The 18,909-nt window shown below is 63.3% G+C and overlaps 3 protein-coding genes across 9 annotated transcripts; 1 reads left to right on the top strand and 2 right to left on the bottom strand.

The window, feature by feature from the left end:
• Positions 1 to 378: 378 nt before the first annotated feature.
• OPLAH (5-oxoprolinase, ATP-hydrolysing) lies at positions 379 to 10,414 on the bottom strand. Of its 7 annotated transcripts, none has more exons than XM_036830131.1 (27): positions 10,082 to 10,414; positions 9,369 to 9,660; positions 9,102 to 9,293; positions 8,504 to 8,603; positions 8,300 to 8,423; positions 8,019 to 8,214; positions 7,772 to 7,937; positions 7,526 to 7,664; positions 7,378 to 7,460; positions 6,984 to 7,249; positions 6,775 to 6,887; positions 6,513 to 6,683; positions 6,227 to 6,364; positions 5,997 to 6,135; positions 5,763 to 5,875; positions 5,420 to 5,571; positions 4,735 to 4,895; positions 4,555 to 4,656; positions 4,309 to 4,483; positions 2,465 to 2,649; positions 2,195 to 2,341; positions 1,975 to 2,109; positions 1,638 to 1,787; positions 1,354 to 1,511; positions 1,101 to 1,261; positions 839 to 936; positions 379 to 590 (listed from the first exon to the last, which is right to left on the bottom strand). In XM_036830131.1, exons 2-27 carry the CDS (start codon positions 9,537 to 9,539, stop codon positions 444 to 446), a joined length of 3,882 nt encoding a protein of 1,293 aa, XP_036686026.1. In that variant the 5' UTR covers positions 9,540 to 9,660; positions 10,082 to 10,414; the 3' UTR covers positions 379 to 443. The 7 variants fall into 7 exon arrangements, with proteins under 7 accessions (XP_036686026.1, XP_036686024.1, XP_036686027.1 ...); XM_036830129.1 differs by having other exon boundaries at positions 9,369 to 9,592; XM_036830132.1 differs by having other exon boundaries at positions 7,378 to 7,445; positions 9,369 to 9,592; positions 10,082 to 10,413.
• Positions 10,415 to 14,650: 4,236 nt separating this feature from the next.
• LOC118883769 lies at positions 14,651 to 18,309 on the bottom strand. Its single transcript, XM_036830911.1, has 3 exons — positions 18,190 to 18,309; positions 16,443 to 17,110; positions 14,651 to 14,890 (listed from the first exon to the last, which is right to left on the bottom strand). Exons 1-3 carry the CDS (start codon positions 18,307 to 18,309, stop codon positions 14,728 to 14,730), a joined length of 951 nt encoding a protein of 316 aa, XP_036686806.1. The 3' UTR covers positions 14,651 to 14,727.
• On the top strand, positions 16,901 to 18,861 carry EXOSC4 (exosome component 4). The gene is made up of 3 exons (XM_036830137.1): positions 16,901 to 17,137; positions 18,133 to 18,339; positions 18,460 to 18,861. Exons 1-3 carry the CDS (start codon positions 16,967 to 16,969, stop codon positions 18,817 to 18,819), a joined length of 738 nt encoding a protein of 245 aa, XP_036686032.1. The 5' UTR covers positions 16,901 to 16,966; the 3' UTR covers positions 18,820 to 18,861.
• The last annotated feature ends 48 nt before the right edge of the window (positions 18,862 to 18,909 follow it).

Below are 18,909 nucleotides of genomic sequence, written 5' to 3'. Positions count from 1 at the left end.
GCTGAGGGGAGTGGCCACCTGGGGGCCAGGCAACGCCCGGAAGGAGGGCTGCCCTGACCTTGCTGACGCCGCCACCCTCCTCAGGGCCTTGGAGCAGGGGGAAGGGCGCCGCCGGCGCCTGGACTACGTCACCTACCGGGGAGGACCCGGGGGCATTCTGAGCCCAGGAAGTGCCAGAGCTCAGGGTGCTGGGCCTGCTGGCGCTGGGGCGACTCCTCAGCCTGACTCCTGCCCCCAAGAAGTGGAACAGGTGACTTTCAGCACCGCCCTGGCGGGGCTTACGGACCACCTGGCTGTGGGCCTTCCAAGCCCTCCTAAGGCAGGTACGGAGGAGACAGGTGCCAGCACGGGTGGAAAGACAGACAGGGACGCAGAACGTGAGCCTGGCCAGCCGCCACTGGAACAGGACGTCTTCAGGGATCTTTATTGTACGGGGCCCTCCCTCACACAGTCTCCTGGGCCCTGCGGTACTCATAGACGCTGCCCCGCTCAGGGAAAGCTTTGGGCTGCAGCAGCGACGCCGGCAGTGGGGCGGGGTCCTCTGGGTCCCCATAGCCCCCGCCGCCTGGTGTGTGGAGACAGAACACATCCTGTGGGGCAGAAGGGAGGTTCAGCCTGGGAGTGGGCTCTGCCTGTCCGCTGCCGCAATCCCACCCCCGGTGGGGCAGTGCATCCACAGCAGCCAGATGGGACCCCAGAGAGCCGGTCTGCGGCCCCCATCCTTCAGGAGCCAAATTAAACTCCGTCTCTAGTTATTTCTGCAACTCCATTCACTCTGTGGGATGAGGGCAGCTGGGGGTGGGGGCGGGGATGGGACAGGCCAGGCCGCAATCCTTACCCCGGGGCACACGGGCACCGAGGTCTTCCCACCCAGATTCACTGTCCGGCCGTCCTTCCGGATCAGTAGGTTTAGGCCACGGGTTCCGGGCTCACCCCCTGCAAGAAGAGGCAAGGTGGGGGTGGCCCAGGAGGCAAGGAAGTGAGAGACATGGGGGGTTGGTGGGGGAACAGGGGGGTAGATGGGACAGGAGGTGGGTGGGGAACTGATGGCCGTGATGGGGGAGACTGGGCTGGGGGGAGAGGGGAAGGGAGCCGCTTACCCATAAGGCCGTAAGGCTGGAAGGCGCGGCGCTCGGTCAGCACCGACAGTAGCGCCTCCTCACGAAAAAGCAGCTCGCGGATAACACCATCGCCGCCCCGGAAGCGGCCGCGCCCCCCAGACCCCAGTCTCAGCTCGAAGCGGCGCAGGATAACTGGGTACCTGCGCGGGGCCAGGGGCTCAGCCCAGCCCGCCCCGCCCCCGCTCCACCCCAGGCCCCGCTCCTCAGCCCCACCCCTTCCTGCACCGCTCACCTGCTCTCCAGGATCTCGGGGTCGGTGATGCGCGTGTTGGTCATGTGGCTGTGCACGCCGCTGCGCCCATGCCAGCCGGGGCCCGCGCCCGCGCCGCCCGCCACCGTCTCGTAGTAGCCCATGTGGGCGTTGCCCAAGGTCACGTTGTTCATGCAGCCCTGGCAGGGGCAAGTGGCCGCTGCGCTGGCTGGGGGTGCGTCCCCGCTCTGCCGGTCGCAGCCCGCAGCCCTCCCCCCGCCCCCGCCCCCAGCAGCCCCAGAGCTGTGCCCACCGGCCCACCACACCTGGGAAGCTGCGCAGGCTCCGAAGGCCCCCAGGATGACGTCCACCACCCGCTGCGACGTAAGCACGTTGCCGCCCACCACCGCCGCCTCTGGGGACGGGTCCAGGATGGAGCCCTTAGGGATCACAACACGCACCGGTGCCAGGCAGCCCTGTGGGGAGAGGGGCCAGCGCTCAAGAACAGTTGGGAGGTACACCACCCGCTTCCCCCAGGCCCACCTGGGGGATCAGTCCCTAGGATCAGTCCGACCTTGGGCTGACCTAGCCCCAGGCTCCCTCAGGGTGACATGGGGCTTGGGGTTGACCTGCTGTCCGTGTGCACAGCACACCCTTGCGCACCTGGTTGAGTGGGATGTCGCAGCCGACCAGACAGCGAAGGCAGTAGATGAGTGCAGACAGTGTGATGGCCCGAGGCGCGTTGAGGTTGCCGAACACCTCGGGCCCCGTGCCGCTGAAATCAAACACCGCGCTACCCTGCCCGCCAGAGAGGAGGGGAGAAGTCAGCAGCCAGGTGACCACGGCCCTGATGCCTGGGGAGATCCTTCCTCCCAAGACTGACCTGACTCAGGTTGATCTGCACTCGGAGTCGGATGGGAGAACCGTCGTCCATGTGGTCCTCTGCAGACACCTCCAGGGGCAGGCCTCGGGCCTGCCGGGAGGTTCCAAAGGCCCGAAGCATGTCTCGCACAGCTAGCTCAGCGTTTGCCTGGTGGGAAGTACGTTCAGTAATGGCCACGCCACCTTCCAGGTGGGCCAGGTGCCCCCCACCTCCGTCCACCTGCCTGGGGCAGGCACAGAGCTGCCCGCTTGCTCCTTCCCCCAGGCCCACCTGAATATGGCCCATGTAGGCCTGCACCACATCCAGACCATACTGCCCAATGAGCTCGCCCACCAGCTGGATGCCCTTCTGGTTGGCTGCCACCTGGGCACGCAGATCTGACAGGTTGTCATGCAGGTTCCGTGTTCCGCTGCAGCCTGGAATCTTGCCTGGTGCCCGCAGGGCTTCAGTTACCGCTGAATGAATGGGATCGCCACTGAGCCACTCTCAAAGTCCCAGGGCCACCTGGTGCCCTGCTCCACACCTGCTGTACTTCTGCTGGGGCACTGCAGGGACCACATGTTGGCCCATCACTGGCTCCCCACTACCCTGCTGGCTCTCCCAGGTCCCTGAAAACCCCCAGCTTCCACCCATCAGCTACTGAACCTTCTTCCCACACCCCAATCCCCCAGGGCACCCTAGGACGGGACAAGCAGCTTTGACCATGACCATGATCTCATGTGGGCTGGAGGTACCTGGGGCAGGGGGCAGGGCAGGGGGCAGGGGGCAGGTTCCCTCAGCAAACTCTCCTCCCTCCTTCATTCCTCCTGCCCTACCTCCCCACCACCTGGCCCACACTCTCCAGCCTTTTCTGGGCCCCCCTCCCCCCTCCCAGCAGGAAAAACCACTTCCCTTAACCCTCCCACACTCACACTGCCCTTAGCCCTGGGGCCCCGAACTCACCGCCACAGCCAGTCGTTTTGAAAGAGCGCCAGCATGGCTGCCTGTGCGCCCCGCCACCGCCCCCAAAAGATCTGGACAAGGCCTCCACCTCGGGCAAGCAGTACAGGTTCTGGACCCATGGACCACTCCCTGCTTCGGGAAAGCTCCCCTCCTGAGTCTGGATCAGGCTCCTCTCAGGCTCCCTGGCCACTGGGTCCTCTGCCACATGCCTGCACAGGTCCCTCAGTGATCCCTGCCCTCTGCCCCCACCCCATACTGACCAAGGGAGCAGCCAGGCCTCAGTCACTCTCTTCGTGTTCTCAGCACCCACAGCAGCCCATGGCTCTGCTCCCCCACCTTCCACCCCACCCACATCACCTATTCTCACTCTGGGATGCCCCCAAGGCTCTCAGACCCCTGCAGCCTCACACCAGCTGACCCTGACCCCCAGGTCCCACTGCAGCTTCTGCCCCACCTTCCTGGCAACTGCAGTGCCAGATCCTTCATCCTACAGCTGCCCAAATCCCACCAGTTACCAACCTCACCTCCAAAACACCCTCGCCGTTGCTTCCCGGTGTGAGGCTCAGCATCATCCGGGGCGAGTGTAGCTGCCCCCACCCCACTCCCCCTGCCTGGCCTGCAGGACCCTCCATGCCCGGGACCCTCCATGCGCCCTGCACGTAGGCAGGGGACTTGCCTGGTGCACAGGCAGCTCAGGCCCAGCTGAAGCCCTTCACAGCTGCCCGGCCGCCCCACTGCCCAGTGACTGACCCAGGCCCAGGAAAGCTCTCCGAGAGCCTGCAGCCCCTGGCCGCTGGTGCTGCCGTGTCTCTGCAGCCCCCAGACCCAGCGCAAACCCAGTGCAAATCATAAACGCCATGAGCAGCCGCCCACCTTAAAATAGGCTCCTCCCCCTCCTGCACCCAATCCCTTGGGTATCCTGGCCAGCTCCCCACCCCCAAACCTTCCAGGCCTTCTTGGGCCCAGGCAGAGCTCAGCTCAGCTGGTCTGATCACCTCTGAGAGGCGATCTGCAACCACCCTGGGGGGTCACCGCCCGGCTCCCTCAGCCTGGAGGCCGGCCTAGGCCAGGGGGGAGGGGGTCAGTGGGGGCTGCATCCCCGTGTCTGGCCCAGCCTGGCTGCAGGAAGCGGCCAGGTGTTTCAGCCCCACCCCAGACCCGTTCCCACTCACCCTCCTCCTGGAAGACACCCGCCTGGACAAGTCTGAAGGACAGAAAGACGGCGCCCTCCTGCTGCAGGGTGGTGGAGTGGGGGGGCATGGAGCCCGGTGTGATGCCCCCAATGTCCGCGTGGTGCCCGCGGCTGGCCACGTAGAACACAGGCCGCGTCTGACCCGGCCAAAACACCTAGGGGTGAGGGCAACGGTCAGGGGCGCCGGCAGCCCTACAACCAAAGGTACCTGGGCAGCGACCCTCACCGGTGTGATGACGGTCAGGTCTGGCAGGTGGCTGCCCCCCGCGCTGGGGTGGTTGCTCAGCAGCACATCGCCGGGATGGAGGTCAGCCCCCAAGTGCTGGATCTGAAGCCAGGAGACAGGTGCAGAGTCGGGAGGGGGCCGGCGCGAGGGGTGGGGGGCAGGGAGAGGGGCCCGCCAAACCTGGAACTGCACCGTCTCCTGCATGGCACCCAGGTGCACGGGGATGTGAGGGGCGTTGGAGACCAGCCCTCCGTCGGGCCCAAAGAGGGCACAGGAGAAGTCCAGGCGCTCCTTGATGTTGGTGGAGATGGCCGTGCGCTGCAGGATGCGGCCCATCTGCTCTGGGGACACAGAGTGACCAGATGCCCGCTGGCCCCACCCCATCCACAGAGCATTCCCGGGGTACGGAGAGGCAGGGCCCACCGCCTTCAAGGCCTCCGAGTCCCGGACCCAGGACCCGAAGCGGGTGATGGTCCACCTAGACACAGTGAGGCCATGGCCAAGCCACATCTTGCTCATGTGAAGGGCACCCCCTTCCTCCCCAGCCCTGCCCGGCGCCCCCATCAACCCTACGCCCTGCTTCGTACGTTAAGAAACTGATGCGCGAGGCACAGGCTTCGGAGCCTGGGTTCACTATGCAGAGCCCAGATCACACAGTGCTGGGAGGAGAAAAGCGCCCACCCTGCCCAAGGCCTGCAGTGCAGCGGGGCTGTGCCATCCCAGGCCCAGGGCCACACTGCCTGCACCACCGCAGGAGGGCTTCCGCTTCTGCCCCTTCCCCTGGGTCACGCTTTCTCTCTGCACACCCCTGCTGGGCACGCCGCAGGGAGCAGGGCGGGGGAGCAGGATGGTGGAAGCCACTCACCAGCGATGCTCATGAAGCGGTGGGAGAAGATGGACAGGTGGATGGGGTCGAGCTGGGCACCCACTGTGCTGGGGACCTCAGCCCCCACGGAGATGCGGATGTCCCCAGTCTCAGTCACCTCTGCCTGGCAGCCTGGCTCCACCAGGATGGTACTGGGGGCAGGGAGCAGAGGGGCTGCAGGAGCCCGGCCACACACCCCTCCCAACCAGGGACCCCCTGTGCCCAGGCGCAGAAACAGTCCAACCATGAAGGGACCCCAGAGTCCTTCAGACTCCTGCAGCCTAGGCCAGAGAACCCCCCGCCAGGGCCCCACAGGTCACCCCAGCCCCGGCCCTCACCCCACCTGTTGCTGTCAATGATGAGGCAGGGCCCCTGCAGCTTGTGCCCATCGCCCAGCTCGCCCAACAGGTACACGGGGGTCTCCTGGTAGCCCCCCTCGAAGTAGCAACGGGTCATCTGAGGAGGGTGTCAGGTGAGCGAAGTTCCTAGGGCCGGGGCCCTCCCTGCGTCTCCCCCTCCACACCTGTCCCCGTGTCCCAGTGGGTGTGGGCGGACGGGCACAGTCAGGGCCACCAACCTTGTCTACCCGGGGAGGCCCACTCTGGGCTTTCGGGACGAACTCGAGGCGAAGGCCACTGTGGCCAGTGCCCCTCACCCGCACGTCGTCCACCACCACTGGCCGCTCAGGGATGGTGAAGCCAAACTCCCTCATGTACCTGCACACCCGGAGGTCCCGGAGAGCCATCAGGGCGGGCAGCCAGGCCGGCGGACCCCGGCCAGGGCGCCCAAGACGCGGAGCTCACATACCTCTCGACAAAGCCTGCCCCAAAGTCGCCCGCTCTGGGTGAGCAGGCAGTGGCTGGGTGCTGGTGGGCGGACACCATCAGGGCGCAGTCCGTGCCCTGGTAGCGCAGGTGCAGGAAGCTCTCGGTGCTGATCTGGGCCCTGCAACGGTGACAGGCAGGGCACTCGCACAGGGTACCCTTGAGGACACCTAGTCCAGCCCTCCCTGACTGCCGCCGAAGAGGCCCCAAGTGAAGCGGCTAGGAGGCGGCAGGCCCTCCACCTGGCCCGGCAGCCCCCGGAGCCCCACCTGGGGAAGCCCTGGGCCCGCAGGGCATCCACACACTGCTCCTCCAGGCGGCTCAGCCTCTGGTCCAGCTGCACAAAGGTCTCGGGAGCATAGGGCAGGGAGCAGGGCTCCTGCGCCTCGTGTACCACGTCTGCCAGGGCCAGCCCCAGTGCTGACAGCAGCCCACTATGCCTAGGGGGACAGGGACCGCACAGCGAAAGGGTGGGGTGCCTCCCAAAGTGGCCCCCCAGCCCCAGGACACACGCACCACACCCAGACACACCTATGAATGTGCACGGTGTCCATGCCCAGGGCCCGGGCGATGGCGCAAGCGTGCTGCCCACCAGCTCCCCCAAAGCAAGCCAGCACGTGGGCCGAGGGGTCGTGGCCTCGTGCCTGGAGAGCCAGAGGGGGATCAGTGGCCTACCCTGCCCCGCCTGGCCCTCCCCCATCCTGCCCCCCACCCCCGGGCGAGGGCGAAGGCGGCTGTACCTGCGTGAGCGCACGGATGGGCCGGCACATGGCCTCGTTGGCCACACGCACAAACCCCATGGCCACCTCCTCCAGGCTCAGTGGGGAGGCCGGACAAGGCCCGTTGGTCAGGAAGCTGTTGACCTCAGTGGCCACAGTCTCCAGGGCCTTTCGGGACGCCTCCAGGGACAGTGGCTGGTCCTCTCCCGGCCCAAAAATGCGGGGGAAGGAGGCAGGCAGCAGGCGACCCAGGACCAGATTAGCATCCGTCACGGTCACAGGGCCTCCTGGGAGGTGTGCACGGTGTGGGGCTGGAGGTGAGCGCCGGGAGCGGGCAGTGGGGGTGGGGCTGGAGGGGTCGGCTGGGCCTGGGCCGTGTGGGAAGGGGATTGGCAGAGCACGTGCCAGCTCTTACCTTTGCGGTAGCAGGCGGGGCCAGGGTGGGCTCCTGCAGACTCTGGCCCCACCACGAAGAGGCCTGACCTTTGGAGAGGGGAACTGGAGGTGGAGGTGGGTTGGGAGGCAGGGCTGGGGGTCCCGCCCAGGTGCGGGATGGGGCTGACCTGAAGAAGAGGCGGGAGCCCCCACCAGCTGCCACGGTGTTGATGTCCAGCTGGGGGGCCTGGAGGGTGACACCAGCTGTGCTGGCCTCGAAGACGTGCTCAAATTCGCCAGCATAGCGGCTCACGTCGGTAGACGTGCCTGGTGGGAGACGGGGTGGTAAGGAGTCATCCCACAGACCTGGATGCCTGACATTGCCCAGCCTGGCATCTGAGGCTCCCCCGGACCCCACCCTCAGGCCCTCATACCTCCCATGTCAAAGCCGATGACAGGATGGCCACCCTCCACCCGGTAGGTGGTGGCTGAGTAACCAACCACGCCGCCAGCAGGGCCCGAGAGCACAGCGCGGGAGCCACTGAAGGAGTCCACGGGCGCCAGGCCACCATCGGAGCGCATGAACAGCACCTGCACGTCCTGTGGGCGGGCAGGGGGGCAGTGAGGGGCGGGGCGGCGCAGGGCGGGGATGGCCAGGGGCGGGCAGGCGGGGGGCCTCACCTTGAGCTGACCCTGGAAGCCACGGCGGAAGCCCTGCACGTAGCGCTGGATGGTGGGTGTGAGGTAGGCGTCAGCGCAGGCAGTGTGCCCCCGAGGCACGATGCGCACCATGGGCATGGCCTCCGAGGACAGCGACACGTGTGTGAAGCCCAGCTCCCGGGCCAGGGCGCCCACCTGCTGCTCGTGCTGGGCCCACCTACGATGACGTCCGAGTGCCGCTGAGCTACCCGCCCACCCGCTGGCCCACCCGCCGCCCGTGCCCCCAGCCAGCCCACACTCACGTGTATGAGTGCATGAGCACCACGGCCAGGCTGCGGATGCCTCGGGACAGGAGCCCCTCCAGCTTCCCTCGCAGGCCCCCCAGGTCCACAGGCTGCTGCACCTCCAGCAGGTCCCCTGTGCGGCCTGCAGGGAAGCCCGCCGCTGCCCCATCAAAGGCCCATCTGGGCCTGCTGCCCTGCGCCCCAACACTCGGGCATCCATACCTTTCACAGGCGTCCCAGCACCCGGCTCCCCTCGATACAGCACCACACGCTCGTCCACTTCCAGCACCTCCTCATACAGCATCTCGGGCATGGGCACGGCCTGAGGGCAGGCAGAGGCTCAGAGGAGGCCCAGGCCTGAGGGTCCCTGCTGGGGCCCTGCATGGGTGGGGCAATGCAAGCGAGGGGGTGTGTCCCAACAGGCCAGTCCACAGGCCCAGGAGACACAGTGAGACAGGGTGACACAGAGCGGGGGGCCCCAGGAAGGCCCACCCAGGGGGCGGCTCTCTGCCTCCAGGCCTCTGAGTGCAGCCAACTGCCCCACCCCCACAAAAGCCGCTCCTTCCCAGAACCCAGCAGTGGGGGTGAGGGTCAGGGTCCAAGACAGGGCGGAGCGGCAGACAGGCACAGGACAGCACGTGACCAGTCAGGGCTAGGGGGACGCAGCGTCCCACTACGAGTGCCCGGAGCCTCCTCTCTATCAGCTGGTGGCCTTGGGCTGGCACTGACCCTTCCAAGGACCGCTCTCCCGAGGGGCCACGGCACTCCAGGGAAAACGTGCGCTGCAGAGCTGGCCGCTTGCTGGCGTGGATGAACTCACCAGGTCAAAGAGGTCTTCACGGGCCTGGGTGCCCACATGCAGCAGGTCTCGGAAGCCGCGAGTCACCAGCAGTGCCACCCGCTCCCCGCGCCGTTCCAGCAGTGCATTGGTAGCTACCGTCGTGCCCATGCGGATGCCGGCGATGCGACTGGTGTCCAGCGGCCGGTCCCGCGGCAACAGCATGCCCCCCTCCTGGGAACCACGTGGTCAGCCATCAGGCCTCTGGCCCCAAGGTTCCTCCCCACCCCACCACTCTGCCCTGGCCACCTGCTCCAGGATGCGGCGGATGCCCTCGGTGGGTGCGTCCACATAGTTGGCGGGGTCTTCTGAGAGCAGCTTTAAGACCCTCACGTGCCCCCCTGGGCACTGGGCAAAGACATCTGTGAAGGTGCCTCCACGGTCGATGGCAAAATGGAAGCGCCCCTCCGGACTGCCCATGGTGATGGGGCTGGAGTCCAGCAGCGACTCTTCAGCCGGCAGTCCTGGGAGCACTGGACAGAGGCAGTGGGTCAGCAGGGAGGCCTGGGGGTCATCCACAGGCGGGCAGCCCTGGGCAGAGCTGGGATGGGGAGAAGACAGGGATTCCATGCCCATGAGGGGCCCTGGGTGGAGCCAGAGCTGGGCAAGTCCGGCAGGGCCTAATGACCCCCACTCCCCAGTTCCAGTGCGCAGGCTTGCAAGGGACCCCAGGGCCTGGAGCAGGCCTTTCAAAGGAGGAGGCGTGGTGGGAGCCCTCGGGCTGGGGTTTCTGGGCCCTTAAGCACGAAGAGGCACGTGGGTTGGGGGCAGGTGAGGAAAGGCCCACTTCCCAACGGCTCGACCTTGGAGCAGAGGCCGAGAGGGACACGGGGACGGGGCGGAGCCTGTGCAGACGACGGGGCGGGGCCGGGGCCGGGAGGCGAAGGGGAGCGGGCGGTGGGGGCGAGTGGGGGCCGTGTGTGCGGACAGGGGAGCGGGGAGGATCCTGGCGCGGGACCCACCTGGCCTGTCGGCTCCGGTCGCTCGCCGTCCGTTCGGCCGCACTAGCTCCGGGCCCTGCCCGCGCCCGCCCCCAGCCCGGAAGCGGCGCCCGCCCCGGAGCTAGTGCGACCGGTCCCGGCGCGCCGGGCTCTCCGGTTGCGTCAGGCTCGGGTGGCCCGGAGCCGCCCCCTCCCTCGGCCGCGAGCTGCCCGGAGGACTGCGGGGCGGGGCCGGAGCTGGGCCGCGGGCGGCAGGCGTCTCCATCCTGATCCCCGGCGGGGCGGCGCTGTGCCGGCGCAGCCCCACCCCGCGGCCCGGCCCCCGGGCACGTGGGCTCTGCGGCCGCCCGGCCCTGCGCCGGTCCGGAGCTCGCTGAGCGCGGGCGCCCCAGGTACCCTCCTCCAGGTGCCCCGGGTCAGGCGAAGCCGGCTGCCCAGATGACCTCGGACCGCGCCCCCCAGCGTGCGGCGGTTGTGACGGCCCGGGGGTGGGTGACGCGGGAGGGCAGAACTGAGTGGCCCGGCCGGGGGCGGGGGGCAGGGGGCGCCCTGGAGAAACCCCTCACTCCCCGTGGGCGCGCCAGGCGCTGTGGGCTGGGGGCCCTCCACACCGCCCTCCCAGGCCGACCGCGCGACGCTCGGGCTGATATCGCCGGACACTGTGGTCAGTCTCGGGACCACGGGGCGGGTGGCTGCTCTTCCCCGGCCTGTTTCCCCCGCGAGCTGAAAGCTGCCCGGGTGCCTGCCCAGGCCTCAGGGGGGCTGGAGCTGTGAGGGGCTCCCGCAGAGGAACGGTGGGGGACAGGGGGCTTCCCGAGCAGAGGAACAGCAGGTGAAGGGGCCACCGCACCTCACGGGCCAGGCAGACGGGTGGCCAGGCAGGCAGGGACACTGTGCATGCCCTGGCCCCATCCCACCCCAGGCTCTCCCGCTTCCTTGAGCCTTGCTGGCCCTTGAAGCCCGCTTGGTCCCAGGAGGAGCCAGGGAGGTGGGCTGCTGTGAGGGCCCAGCGTCTGGGCCGCAACCCAGGCTGCAGCAGGGCTCCCCACGGACTGGCGGCCTCCGGCCGCTTCACATCCTCTGTATGATGCGGGATTAAAGGGCAGCCTCACGGCTCCCTCACTTCAGTCCAGCGCTGCTCTGAGGTCACTCTCTCAGAGACGTCACCTTCTCCCTGCTGCACCCCTAAAAGAGCCCCCCGACTCCATTCCTCGCCCCTTCCTCCACAGCACCTGTCAGCACCTGACAGGACACGGCCCCACGGGAGCAGGGGTTTCTCCCACTTTTTGCTGTCCTGCACGGCTCAATGAGTGCAGCCTGTGGGTCCCTGAGGAGACCCCCACGGCCCTGGCCCACGCACCTCTTTCAGCATCCTTGAACTTGATGGTTCTGCGCCGGGGCAAGCGGGGGCTGGCGGTCACCTCGGCCAGGAGCCTGGAGCTGCAGAAGCTCAGGCTGCTGCCCCGGTTCCTGAGCACCAGCTTCAGCTCCTGGTTCTCCTGGATGAGCTGCACCAGCCGCCGCAGCTCTTGGTTCTCCTGTGCCAGCCGCTGGATCTCCTGCCGCAGGCCCTCGTAGCTGCTGAGGAGGGACATGCCCGGCAGCGGTGGGCGGCAGCTGCCGGCAGCCGGCGGGCTGGCGAGGGGCAGCGGACCCTGCCATTGTGAGGTCAGCGCTGCCCCTCCCCCCAGGCCTCAGCCGCATTCCAGGGCTTCAGAGCCAGGGCCCAGCGGTTCCCAGCACCTGGAGCAGGGCGAACTTGACCTCTGACCTCTGGCCCCCTGAGGGTTGAATGACTAGAGGAGCCCAGACCTGCCCCAGGCCTGGAGTCCCCCTAGGAAGCCCCTCCTGGAGGACAGAAGCTTCTCCATCCCAGCCTAGGATGGCGGTGTTGCAGGTAGCAGGGTGCGAGATTCAGGCATCCTTCCCCACCCATCTGGCCACCCACTGGCCACCAGCTGCCCGTGCCAGGTTGTGGGGCTGGCTGACTGGGCACAGTCCCAGAGGCGGTCGTGGCCAGCACAGCATCTGAAGGGGTCAGGAGGGTGGATGTTTGAGCTGCCCTGAGGGAGGCGGCATGTCTGGCCCAACAGCAAGGGGGAGCTGGACTGCAGAGACTAAGGTGGGTCAGAGCTTGGGAGCGTGGGGTAAGCCAATGAGCACCTTAGGGCAAGGCTGGAGGCAAAGGTGGTCCTGCTGTTGGGGTGGCAGGGAGTGTCATTGTCACATGGAGGACGAGGCACCACATTCAGGGCCACAAGCTCAGGGAATGGTGGCGGGGAGGACAGGGAGCAGGGAGGCCCCAGGAGACACTGAGGACAGCAGGTTCCTGGGGACAGGGGAGCCACCTCAAGGACAACAATTGGGTTTACACTTAAGATCATATAAAGGACTTCTTTCCTTCACCCAATGTGCCTTCTAATGGGACGGCTCTGTGCAGTTGCCATTATTTTGTGTCATTTCTTCCATTATGATTATTGTTTATTTCACATCATCGTTTCCTTTTTGCGGGTCTGCTGTTTCCAGTTGTTAACCAGTAGTTTTCCTGGGATTTGCATGTCCTTTCCCCACTGCTCCAGGGTGGCACACTGGCAGGAAGTTCTCACCGGTGCTGAGCGTCCGGGGACAGTCCTGAGAGTGGTGTTCCGGGAGACTGGGGAGCAGTCACACTTAATCTCGATGGAAGTGATGTCAATTGTAATAGTTTCCGTAAGTGGGAAATAATCCTCATTCTAAGGATTATGAAGTAGAGTGTTTACGACAGAACTAGACATCTTACCCCCAAACAACGACAGGCTCAGGGCAGTCAACTTCCAACTCAGACACTCTCTGGAGGCCAGAGGGTGGACCGTGGTAGGCAGCATTCTAAGAAGGCCCCCAGGTTTTCCTGCCCTGGCGCACACACCCTGCATACTTTCAGGACTGTGAGTGCAATGGCTTTTACACCCATGATCGTGTCGTGTCACGTGACACAGCTGAGGTATAAAGGGATGTTATCCTGGGCGAACCTGGCTTAATCAGGAGATCCCATATAAGGACAGTTTTCTTCCTGGAGGAAGGATGCAAAGCTCCAGAGAGATTCACGCAAGGGAGATTCTCCACTGCTGGGGGGCCACGAGGCAGGACATGTGGGAAGCCCCTAGGACCTGATATATCATAACCAAAGTATTGAAAGACAAAAAGAAAACTTCAAAAGTCACAAAATAAAAATAACTCATCACATACAAATGAATACCATAAAATTCACACCTAACTTCTCATCAGAAACAATGAAGGCCAGGAGACAATGGGATGACAAACTCAAATCATTAAAAAACTCAAGCAAGAATCCAATATTTTGGAAAATGATCTTTTGTAAATTAAGGTGAAATAAAGACAGTCCAAAATAAACAAAGAGAGAATCTGTTGTTAGCAGACCTACCTTACAAGAAATACTAAAGAAAGTTCTTCAAGCTGAAAGGAAGTCACATGAAATAGTCATTCAAGTCCAATTGCCCAAATGCAGCCATGCTGCACCCAGACTGTGACCTACAGAGCTGTGAGTTTACAAGCGGATGTAGTTTTAAGCCACTGCATTTGGAGCAACCTATTACATAGCAGTGGAAACTAACACAGCCTCCTGTGTTGAAGGAAACACAGGAGCCGATTATACAAGTAGCTGGGTTGCAAAGGAAATGGCATGTGCGCTGTCCCGGGGCAGAATCAGCCTTGAGACCTGGGATGGGAACTTTGAGCGGATACACTTGAATCTTAGGCTGCCAAACTCCCATGAGCCCCTTCCCGGCAGAAGCAGCCCCTCCTTCCTCGCTGGAGGAGCGGGGAGTGGCCTCCCCTGGGCACTAGGGGGCCGCCGACCACTGCTGCCACTGCAAGTGCACGTGCTGTCTCCCCTCAACAGGTGCATCCACTTCTCAGTCCTTGGACTCTGAACTGGCCTTCTGCCTTATTTTGACCGGAAGAGCGTGGTGGAAGTGACAGTGTTCCTGTGCGGAGCCGTGACCTTGAGAAGCCTGGCAGGGGCAGGAGTTCCGGGAGTGACCCTGTCACTCTGGAGATTGTCACTCTGGGCTTGCAGCAGTCATTCGTGGAGGTCTACTACTTCTTGGTAAGAAGAGCAGGACCTGCCCCTCCCCGCCCTGCTCTGCATCATGACAGCTCGTCTCCGAGAGGCTGTGGCCAAGAGCACGGGGCACCCCGTGCTCAGCTCCAGCCGAGGGCAGAGGAAGCTGGGAAAGACGAGGCCTCCCCCGCAACACCCGCGGGTCGGGGCATCTCTGGGAGGGGCAGGCTCCCACCCGCCCCAGCTCCCCCGGGCCCCGCCCAGCGGTGAGGAGGCGAGGCGGAAGGACTCGTGGCCGAGCAGCTTCCTCGGACGCTGAGTGTGGGGTTGGGGAGGACGGCGGAGACCCTAGCGGTGAGGAATTACTAAGGAGCCCAAACGGGACTTCCCTGGCCGTCCAGTGGTTAAGACTCCCTGCTTCCAATGCAGAGGGCGTGGGTTCAATCCCTGGTCAGGGAGCTAAGATCCCACATGCTGCACTGAGCAGCCAAAAAAAAAAAAAAAAGCTCAAACACGTTACCACAAACCCAAAGGCTTAAAACAACAGACATTTATTCTCTTCCAGTTCTAAGGGCCAGAAGTCCAAACTGAGTCATTTGGGCTAAAGTCAAGATGTCAGCCAGGACAGTTCCTTCTGGAGGGTCCGGGGGATCCGCTCCTCGCCGCGGCCAGCAGTCAGCGCTCCGTGGCTTGTGACTGCATCACCCCAGTCTGCCTCCAAGGTCACCTCTCCTCCTCCTCTGCTTCTGCAGCCAAATACCCCTCTGCTTCTACCTTAAAAGGATACTCATGATTACATGTAGGGCCCACCTGGATACTCTAGGACACTCTCTCCTTCTCAAGACCCTTAGCTTAATCATACCTGCAAAGTTCCTTTTGCCATAGAAGGTGACATTCACAGCCTTTGGGAATTAGGACCTGGCTATTCTTCAGCCTGTTACACTGGCTGGACGTGGGGCAGACTTGAAAGTGTTCCTCAGCCGCTGATTCATCAGCAAAGGGCAGCACGTCACTGGCTTGGGAGCTGAAGCACAACCTTTGCCCAGTCGGTGGCTGAACCCTAAGCTATGCTGACTCAGGTGCAACTTCTGGGCAGCCAGGCTTAAATATAAGAAGGGGGAGGGGACTTCCCTTGTGGCACAGTGGTTAAGAATCCGCCTGCCAATGCAGGGGACACGGGTTCGAGCCCTGGTCCGGGAAGATCCCACATGCCGCGGAGCAACTAAGCCTGTGTGCCACAGCTGCTGAGACTGTGCTCTGGAGCCCGTGAACCACAACTACTGAAGCCCACGTGCCTAGAGCCTGTGCTCCGCAACAAGAGAAGCCACCGAAAGGAGAAGCCCACGCAGCGCAACGAAGAGTAGCCCCCGCTCGCCGCAACTAGAGAAAGCCCGCGCGCAGCAACGAAGACCCAGCTGGTGGGAGTGGGGAGCAGTGGCGAGGGGGATGAACTCCCTGATGGTAACCTTGACCACCGAGAAACAGAGGTACCTGGAAACAGGAGGCAGCTAGGGAGAAAAGCATCTCATTTCTCCCTTCTGTAGACCCCTCAACAGTTCCAGGGGACTTGACCAACACAAGATGTTGGAATACATCAGGCAAAGAAATGCAAGAGTGATTACAGCATGTCAATAACACTCTGCAGGCTGGCAAGGATTATGTAAAAACTGTAACACTTTTTCTTGGTGGGAAAGGAGGGAAAATGTAACCCACACTTACAGCCTTCACCCAGTTAGTCCCTACCCTGGGGTTCCATCTCCCAAGCCCCTGGACACACACCCACTGCCCACAGTGGGGCAGTAGATGGGTAAATTCTGGTACATCCACCCCATGAGTATCAAGCAAAAAATTAGAGTTCCACAGGATTATCTGGACAGATTTCACTACATATTTTTTAGTGAGAAACAGAAAAGTGTGTATGAAATACCATTTAAAAAAATAACCAGAGTTCCAACAGCCCCTATATATCTGTACAACTGCACATTTGTTGTGACTTGTATGTAATTATGTGAGTGTGGAGAAAAACATAAAACCAGTATTTAAGCTACGGCAGATGCTGGGGGGCGTGGGGTCGTACGAAGTGAAGAACGAAAGCAACATGGAAAAGGAAATTAAAACTGCTCTAAAAAATACAACCACGTGTATGTACAGTATAAACTATGTGGTTTTTTTTTTTAATGGACAATTGTTAAAACTAAACGGTAAAAAACAAGAGAACAGAGAATGTGTCTCAGCTTGGGAAAACGAATGCATTTACGAGCGCGGAAGAACAGAAGCCGTCAGACAAAACGATGCTATCATTCTAGCAGTCGCGTCTCTCACCCGCGAACCTCGAGGAAGACGCCTGGCGTCAAAGAGAAGCAGAGGCGCACCGGCTGCGCGGAGTCCGAGCGGGGCTCAGCCGCAGATGGAGAGGGAGAGGCGGAGGCGCGGCAGGGCCGGCGGGTCGCGGGCGCAGTGGGAGGCCCAGGACCCTGGGTCCGGGAGAAGGCGCGCGCCGGCGGCGACCAGGGCGACGCAGGGCGGGTAGGCCCCGAAGGTCGTGGGAACCGCCCCCACGACAAACCCGGGGGGGAAACGACATAGGGATTCCACGCCCAGCGGGTCTCCAACCCTAGCAGCCGCGGGACAGTCATCCCAAACGGCCGCAGCCCCACCTCCCCGCGGACCGGAAGTGCGGAAAGTGGCGCCGCCGGGAACCCTGGGAGAACCGTAGTTCTCCGGCACCGGAAATGGGAGGCGGCGCTCCGGAAACCGTAAGACCCCGGAGGTCGGAAGTGGGGCATCCGGACCGCCGGGAACTGTAGTTCTCCAGAGAGCGGAAACGGGGGTAGCGGCCGGGCGGCATGGCGGGGCTGGAGCTTCTGTCGGACCAGGGCTACCGGGTGGACGGGCGGCGCGCCGGGGAGCTGCGTAAGATCCAGGCGCGGATGGGTGTATTCGCGCAGGCCGACGGCTCGGCCTACATCGAGCAGGGCAACACCAAGGCGCTAGCGGTGGTCTACGGGCCTCACGAGGCGAGTGGGCGCGCGCGAGCCGGGCTTCCTCTGGGGCGGGCAGAGAAATCCGGCGGCGGCAACTGCGGGGTGCGCGGGGCCGGCAGGCTGAGCAGAGGCTCGGGAGGTGAGGCCGGCGCGCGCCTCCGTGTGGGGCCGCGGCCAGAGTCCTAACAGTGTGATGCACGATGGTCCCTGCCTTTCTCATCGGCCACTGTCCCCTGCACCCTCCACTCCTCTTTGCTATTCCTAAACCCGCCAGGTGCGCTCCCACTCGCTCCCTCACCACTCAGCTCCACTCCGACGTCACCCTCCGGTGACACTTTCCCAGATCACCTTACTCACCTGTCATATTCCCTCCCCTACATCCACACACTTCCCTGCTTTTCTGCACCCGCCTCCTCAGACATCAGTTTAACTTATTTCTCACCGTTTGTCTCCCCACTGGAACAAACTCCGTGAGGACAGGAACTGTAAATAAAGCCGCCTGGGTATATTGCCACCCCAGCGCTGGAGGCGTAAGGCCGGAGGGGAGGAAGAGTAAGCATGACACGCCTGCAGATCAGAAAGGCTGATGGTGGGGAGGATGGGGAGTATTTCCAAATGAGATTGAGGGATTTGTAGAACAGGGAAAAGATTTAGGATTTTGGTCTCATACGTGGTGGGAAGCCTTTAAAGGTAAGTAGTATATGTATTGCCTAGAGAAGGCAGAATCAGACTTGATATTTGTAAACAGACTCTGATACAAACAGAGAGTGGGTTGGGAGAAGATGAGTCAAGGATGGAAACAGGGAGGCCTGTTAGGAGAGAGATGAGATCCAGAGGTGATGGTAGCTTGGGTGGCCCTCCCCCAGGCTATGTTTTGGAGGTAAAGTAGTTGCTTGTTGAGATGCTGCAGATAGAGGGAGGGGAGGGAGGGAGGCCAAGGCTCAGGGCAAGAGCCAGAGGAAGGGGTGGGTAGTGTGAGCTGGGAGGAGTGGGCCTGGCTCACGTGTCCTCCCCCAACCCTCCCCCAGATCCGGGGCTCCCGGGCACGAGCCCTGCCTGACAGGGCCCTGGTGAACTGTCAGTACAGTTCTGCGACCTTCAGCACAGGCGAGCGCAAGCGGAGGCCACATGGGGACCGTAAATCCTGCGAGATGGGCCTGCAGCTGCGTCAAACCTTCGAGGCAGCCGTCCTTACGCAGCTGCATCCACGCTCCCAGATTGATATCTATGTGCAGGTGAACAGACAGCAGCCCTCAACCCAGGGAGGGGAGAGAGGAGGAGGGTGTGTGGGGGGTGGGGGTGGGGATGGGGTCAGCAGCCTAATGGACTGATGCCACTTGGGGGGGTCCCTGCAGGTGCTGCAGGCAGATGGTGGGACCTACGCGGCTTGTGTGAATGCAGCCACGCTGGCAGTGTTGGATGCAGGGATTCCCATGCGGGACTTTGTGTGTGCCTGCTCAGCTGGCTTTGTGGATGGAACAGCCCTGGCAGACCTCAGCCACGTGGAGGAAGCAGCTGGTGGCCCCCAGCTGGCCCTGGCCCTGCTACCGTCCTCAGGCCAGATTGCACTGCTTGAGATGGATGCCAGGCTGCACGAGGACCACCTGGAGCAGGTGCTAGAGGCTGCTGCCCACGCTGCCCGAGACGTACATACCCTACTGGACCGTGTGGTCCGGCAGCACGTCCAAGAGGCCTCTATCTTGCTGGGGGACTGAGCACATGGCCACCCAGGGCCAGAATAAAACCCACGCACACTCCACTGTACTTTGATCTCTCCCCGCAGCACTTGCATGCCCTCAGAGCCT

The sequence above is a fragment of the Balaenoptera musculus genome, chromosome 17 (genome assembly GCF_009873245.2).
Source record: "Balaenoptera musculus isolate JJ_BM4_2016_0621 chromosome 17, mBalMus1.pri.v3, whole genome shotgun sequence".
NCBI classification, from domain to species: domain Eukaryota; kingdom Metazoa; phylum Chordata; class Mammalia; order Artiodactyla; family Balaenopteridae; genus Balaenoptera; species Balaenoptera musculus.
Note: the sequence above shows the minus strand (reverse complement) of the source record. Positions and strands in the feature narration are given on the sequence as shown.